General features: G+C 47.1%; 1 protein-coding gene across 4 annotated transcripts in view; it reads right to left on the bottom strand.

The window, feature by feature from the left end:
• USP4 (ubiquitin specific peptidase 4 (proto-oncogene)) overlaps nt 1-7,128 on the bottom strand; it is a 75,429-nt gene that overhangs the window by 6,760 nt on the left and 61,541 nt on the right. For 2 of the 4 annotated variants that reach the window (XM_011980918.1, XM_011980921.1), the window contains 4 exons: nt 2,931-3,158; nt 1,688-1,758; nt 1,305-1,423; nt 827-976 (listed from right to left, as the gene is read on the bottom strand). In XM_011980918.1, coding sequence (XP_011836308.1) covers nt 827-976; nt 1,305-1,423; nt 1,688-1,758; nt 2,931-3,158 — 568 coding nt within the window. The remainder of the gene's footprint in view (nt 1-826; nt 977-1,304; nt 1,424-1,687; nt 1,759-2,930; nt 3,159-7,128) is intronic. The other 2 variants (XM_011980920.1, XM_011980922.1) reach the window with 1 other exon arrangement.

Genomic DNA, 7,128 nt, shown 5'->3' with positions numbered 1-7,128 from the left:
CCACCATGTCCAGCTAACTTTTGTATTTTTAGTAGAGATGGGGTTTCACCATGTTGGCCAGGATGGTCTCGATCTCCAGACCTTGTGATCCGCCCACCTTGGCCTCCCAAAGTGCTGGGATTACAGGCGTGAGCCATCATGCCCAGCCTATTTTTTTTAAATATATTTTTTATTTTTTGTAGAGAGGAAGTCTGTTTCCCAGGCTGTTTTTGAACTCCTAGGCTCAAGTGATCCTCCCACCTTGGCCTCCCAAATTGATGACATTACAGGCGTGAGCCACTGTGCCCAGCCAGGGAACATCTATCTGTTGACTTACTTTCCTGTTCTTAGTTACGGTCTGTACCGTGGGGCTTGAGAGGATATGAGTAGACAGCCAGTCCCAGTCCCTACCCCAGGGACAGGACCATGGCAGGTCTGCAGCCCAACTGCATCCCCCAGTAATAACCCAGCTCTCCCTGGCAGGCTATTCTTGGTTGCCTTGTCCCCTATTGGACTGCCTCTGCTAAGGTGAGGCTACCTGTGACAGATGATGGACAGGAAAAACAGGATAGTTAGGTAGCCTAAGTGACCTGAGAGGGAAACTAGCAGTGGCAGGGATGACTGTGAATAGCCTGTGTCTGGGCAAATGTTCCACTGAAGAGTCTCTTCCCCGAAGATGCAGGATAGACACAGGAGGGGTAACTACAGCTAAACTCTGACCTCCTAGAGCCCAGCAACACACATCCTTACTCAGAAAAGTTTTTGGTGGCAAACCACTCAGCCAGTCAGTGCCAAGATTTTCTGCCTGTTTTTAAATGTTCCTAACACAGTAGTCACCATGACCCACCTGATTGGGAATTCTACAACTGTGTCGAGCTTATCCCTCCAGTATCTGTTGTAGGAGAAACGTTTGAGGTGGACCACCAGGATCTTGGGCAAGGACCATAGGTCAAACTTTTTTGTTGCCTGTTGATGCTTCTTACAGTTGGGACAGTACCTGAAAAGAAAAACCTCTACTTAGTAGGGCAGGCAGGCAGCCGGTACCACCTCGGCACTCATGCATGGAGGCACAGCTGCAGTCCCCTGACAGCTGCCATCCTTTAGGTCAGCACTCAACACTACTGCTTCTGGCCAGGGACCTGTCTTCCAAAATGGGGTGATGGCTTTCCTAGGAAACCTCAACTCACAGAGGACTATGTTGTAGGGTTGGCTATATAAAGAAGTGACACATCCAAACACAAAGGATTTATGTGCACAGATGGCCCTGGCAGATCTGAGTCCTGGGGTGCATGGGGCCTCTGCTCAGAAAGTGAGGAGCTGCATACCAGGGGTCATGCTCCCCAAGGGTCTCCATGGTGGTGAAGAGCTCTATGCAGTCTCTCAGGGCCACTGTGGTCTTCTTCTTCTTCTGAGGCTGCAACATGCTCACATGCTTCTCGTAGGCCTATGGGAAACAAAGCACTCAGTTCTGCTGGAGAAAGAGATCTTACTGCATTAAGACACGAAGGCCTTCAGAGGCTCTCCCACCTGGAATGTAGTAACCTTTCTAGAGACTCTGAACATAAAATGACAAACTCTTGAAGTGCTTTTCCTTCTCAGTCTTAAATATAACTTGCTAAATTGCTGTGCAACTGGTGAAAGTGATCGCAGTCCACATCCAGAGCAGAAATCAGCAGACACCACCGACCACAAACCCCAAGGGACCTACCTCAGATTCTTGCTCATCATAGTAAAGGCTCCGAGTTTCACTGTCCCAATCGATGGCCAGTGTAGATCGAGCTGAGGAGGACCAAAATGTCACTTGTTATGGAATGGCAAGCAACAGGAGAGGCTCTCCAGGTGACAAGAGTGAGAAGGATCACACTCAGGCCACACCATCAACACCTTCTCCCCCATCAGCAGCCACTGCCAAGAGCAATGCTCTGCAATGGGCCAGCCCTTCTGACCCCCAGACCCAAAAAGCCTTTGGCAAAGACTTCCTTAGTGATACAGATAAGCTACAAAGGAACTAACTATGGAGAATTCTGAAAGGGCACAGGTCAAGATGGAGTAATAGGGCCCAGATTTATCATCCTACCACAAACCAAAAAAAACCTGAAAATGGATGAAACAATTGTTTTCAGACATTGGATACAGCAGGAAGGAGATCCCTGAGAGAAGGGGAAAAAAGAGACCCCTACATCGTCCTAACTTATTGCCTGCAGGCAGTTGCCAGGACTTAGCATAGGGAAGAGAGGGAGAGATTAAGCTGAAGAGTCAAAGACTGGAGTTTGAGAAGATGGCTAGAATTTGCAAGGCATTCCAGCCTGGGCAACATAGTGAGACCCTGTCTCTACAAAAACTATAAATATTAGCTGGGTATGGTGGTGCGCACCTGTAGTCTCAGCTACTCAGGAGGGTGAGGTGGGAAGGGAGCTGAAAGACAGAGATGCTTCCCCTCCCCCAGCTGGCACGTGTCCTCACTGGCCAATTGTGTTTTTCACACAACTCCTCGGAATGCCTCTTCCTGTCTGTACAGCAGTCTCCATTACAACCTCCATGTGACGGTGAGGCTACAAAATCCATGACCATCCTCTGAATGGATCACATTTCTTGAGCATTAATGAACAAAATAAATATGCGTTTATTCTTATAAGTGAACAAGTATGGAGAAATGTTACTGCCAAGAGTGGCCATGGGGAAGGTTATTGACCCACAGCAAACTCCCACAGAGGGAGTGGAGAGAGACCTACTTTCCTCCGAGGTCATCGAGGACCGAGGAGAAAAGCCTGAAAGGTAGGGAGACCTTTGAAACAGTCCTTAGGGGGCTTCAAGTCAAGGATCATACGAGTGTCTGCTCCTGGAGGCACAGAGACTGTGAAAGCCCAATGCGGTAAGTATCGAGTGCAAGGATTTTCGAACAGATCCTAAGTCCCTAAAGCCCAGCTTGAAAGGTCAGAAAAAGTGCTTACAGTTGAGTTTAAGTAGTTTTCCATCAGTTGCAAGTGAATTTATGTCAGCTGTTCCATAGGAGTTCACAAGACTGAAGGTAAAAAGCCTTTTTGGGCAGGGCTGGCCTTTGATCTTCTTTTGCGTGGTCTTAGTGGGGTCATTTCCCAGCTCATCTTCCCCACTGCCTTCTGTTTCTGAAAGCTGCTCTTTGCCTTCTTCCTGATGCTCCATTTCTTCCTCATCTTCTCCTGGCACATAAATGGAAAACAATATGTATATAATTTCCCACCGTTTCAATGTTAAAAATTTTATTTAATACATAACTATGGTGTTTCCTTCCAGATTTTGTTCTGTGTATATGAAATTAAATCTATTCCTTTGCATTTAACTTGAAGTCACATGTGACCCTCACCATACCCTTGCAAGACAGGCAGACTGGGCACTGCTATTCCACGATGAGGAAGTACAGGCTCAGAGAGCTTAAATGAGCCACCTGCAGGCACAATGAGATTCAGCAGCCCTGCTATCCTGTCTAGTGGCCATCACAGCACATGGTCTCTCACTCTTGCAACTTCATCATTAGGCCCACAGAAAGAAAAGGGCGTAAATGAAACACATATTCAACACTCAAGAAGACAGCTTGGTGAGAAATACTATCTTTCATCCAACCATCCAGCCACCCATCCATCCATTCATCCATCCATCCACCCACCCACCCATTCATCCACCCACCCACTCACCCACCCATCCATCCATCCACCCACCCACCCATTCATCCACCCACCCACTCACCCACCCATCCATCCATCCACCCATCCATCCATCCATCCATCCGAGACAGTCTCACTCTAGCCATTCTTTCTTTCTATCTATCTATCTATCTATCTATCTATCTATCTATCTATCTATCTATCTATCTATCTATCTATCTATCTGCCTACCTACCTATCTATCTATCTGAGATGGAGTCTCACTCTGTCACCCAGGCTACAGTATAATGGCACGATCTCGGCTCGCTGCAACCTTCACCTCCTGGGTTCAAGCGATTCTCCTACCTCAGCCTCCTGAGCAGCTGGGATTACAGGCATGTGCCCATGCCCAGCTAATTTTTATATATTTTTTAGGAGAGACGGGGTTGCACCATGTTGGTCAGGCTGGTCTTGAACTCCTGACCTCAGATGATCCACCGGCCTTGGCCTCCCAAAGTGCTGGGATTACAGACGTGAGCCACCACGCCTGGCCCTATTTATTTATTTTTTGAGATGGAGTCTCACTCTCGTCCAGGCTAGAACACAATGGCGTGATCTCAGCTCACTGCAACCTCTGCCTCCCGGGTTCAAACGATTCTCCTGCCTCAGCCTCCTGGGTAGCTGGGGCTACATGTGCGTGCTACCACATCCAGCTACCTTTTTCTATTTTTAATAGAGACAAGGGTTCACCATGTTCACCAGGATGGTCTCTATCTCCTGACCTCGTGATCTGCCCGCCTCGGCCTCCCAAAGTGCTGGGATTACAGGCGTGAGCCACCGCACCTGGCCGAGAAACACAGCTTAAAGGTCAATTGTCTTTTTTTTTTTTGAAGCGGAGTCTCACTCTGTTGCCCAGGCTAGAGTACAGTGGTGCAATCTTGGCTCACTGCCACCTCTGCCTCCCAGGTTCAAGCAATTCTGCTGCCTCAGCCTCCTGAGTAGCTGCGATTACAGGCACGCACCACCACGCTCAGCTAATTTTTGTATTTTTTAGTAGAGACAGGTTTCTCCATGTTGGCCAAGCAGGTCTCCAACTCCAGCCCTAAAGTGATCTGCCCTCTCAGTCTCCCAAAATGATGGGATTACAGGCGTCAGCCACCATGCCCAGCTATTTTCAAATATTATAATAAACACAAATATTAAGTATTCAGTTCCTCCAGAAAAAAACCTATCCTGAATTTTCCTTTAACTAGTATTTACTAAAGGTCTCTTAGGTGCAGGTTTACCATGCTAGGTCCCAGGACTCCATAAGGGGAGCACACAGTCTAAGGGGAAAGTTAAAGTATCAAATAAGTAACTTTAGCAAAGATGGGGACCACTCCAAAAGGTGGTGTAAAAGTAACAGAGAAGAGCAGATTTAAAACAAAGAGTCTACATACTTGATCAGTAAAAATGGAAATTCTGAGAAAAGGAGAATGTGCTATTTAAAAGCCCACAACCCCTGGCTCTCATGGAGGTTCCTTTCCAAACTTGCTTAACTCCTGAGACATGACACTGTCCCTTTACACACAATAAGCCTGTCCCCCTCCTACACTGGCAAGGAAAAACCTGCCCTGCCTGATGCCTGTCAGAGAAGGGCAGAACCCAAAACTGCCTCAGTCCCACTCAGGAAATGAGCAGTGCCCTCATACTCATAAGAACTCTGTCCTGGCTCATGCCACCAGCTGCCAGTTACGTGGACAATGCCAGAAGCCTTGGGCCAATGCAGTCAGAATTAAATGCCATGGACTGTATTTCACAGGATGAGAAAAAAAGCAGCCTATGATCCCAGCACCTTGGGAGGCTGAGGCGGGTGGATCACCTGAGGTCAGGAGTTTAAGACCAGCCTGAGCAACATGGTGAAAATCCATCTCTACTAAAAATACAAAAATTGGCCAGGCACGGTGGCTCATGCCTGTAATCCCAGCACTTTGGGAGGCCGAGGTGGGTGGATCATGAGGTCAGGAGATCGAGACCATCCTGTGAATGGTGAAACCCCATCTCTACTAAAAATACAAAAAATTAGCTGGGCGTGGCAGTGTGCGCCTATAGTCCCAGCTACTCGGGAGGCTGAGGCGGGAGAATGGCGTGAACCCAGGAGGCGGAGCTTGCAGTGAGCCAAGAGCGCGCCACTGCACTCCAGCCTGGGCGATGGAGCAAGAGCCTACCTCAAAAGAAAACAAAAAACAAAAAAAAAACCTTTGTGCTTAAACAAGGTCTGAAGTCTACACACCAAGATTCACCTGTAGGATTCAAAAGGTGACACTCATTGTCCCAGACATGCCTAAGAAGCAGGGTTAGCAATAAAAATAGCAAACACACTCACAAGATGTTGTTACTGATTGAGTGCCTTTCATGTGCCCTGTCCTTTAAGCATATGACCTCAAGTTGTAATCGCAGATCTGTGAAGCAGACATCTTTTTGCAGATAGGTAAACCAAAGTTCAGAGGGATGAAGTGACTTGTTCAAGTCCACCCCACACCTTGAGCTGGGGATCAGAGTGCCTTAGCTTCCAGAGTGCCACAGATCACCCAGGGTCTGTTCAGAGACTACTATTACCATTCCAACACCTGCTGGTGGACCTATACACGAAATATATTCCTATTTTATCCCTAGCGGGAAATGAACATAACATTTCAGGCAAGAACAAGAAGCCAAATATTGGGGCTGGGTGCAGTGGCTCACGCCTGTAATCCCAGCACTTTGGGAGGCCGAGGTGTGTGGATCACCTGAGGTCAGGAATTTGAGACCAGTCTGGCCAATATGGTGAAACCTCATCTCTACTAAAAATACAAAAATTAGCTGGGCATGGTGGTGGGCACCTATAATCCCACCATTGCACTCCAGCCTTGGTGACAGAGCGAGACTCAATCTCAAAAAAAAAAAGAGAATCCAAATATTGGCCGTATGTGGTGGCTCACGCCTATCATCCCAGCACTCTGAGAGGCCAAGGTGGGTGGATTGCTTGAACTCAAGAGTTCAAGACCAGCCTGGGGAACACGGAAAGACCCTGTGTCTACAAAAAAAAAAAAAAGAAAAGAAAAAGAAATTAGTTGGATATGGTGACACATTCCTGCAGTCCTGGCTACTCAGAAGGATGAGGTGGGAGGATCACTTGAGCCCAGGAAGTCAAGGCTGCAGTGAGCCATGACTGCGCCACTGTATTCCAGCCTGGGCAACAAGAGCAAAACTCTGTCTCAAAAAAAAGGAAAGAAAGAAAAGAAAAAGAAAAAGCAGAAAAGCAGGATCCACTGAAAGCAGCTACACAAGATCACTCAGAGAATCAGCAGGGGACCTAAAGGAGTGTGTGGATCACCTGAGTGAGAACCTGTCTCAAAAAAAAAAAATAAAATAATAATAATAATAAAACTTACTCAACCCTAAAATGCCAAAAATAATTTGGAGTATCTCTTGAAGACAGAGCCTTGTGGTCATTATTATTATTATTATTATTATTTTTTTTTTTTTTTTTTTTTTTCGGAGTCTCGCT

Source organism: Mandrillus leucophaeus, unplaced genomic scaffold, assembly GCF_000951045.1.
Source record: "Mandrillus leucophaeus isolate KB7577 unplaced genomic scaffold, Mleu.le_1.0 Scaffold22, whole genome shotgun sequence".
Classification (NCBI taxonomy): domain Eukaryota; kingdom Metazoa; phylum Chordata; class Mammalia; order Primates; family Cercopithecidae; genus Mandrillus; species Mandrillus leucophaeus.
The sequence above is the reverse complement of the archived record's forward strand: the minus strand, read 5'-3'. Positions and strand labels throughout refer to the sequence as shown.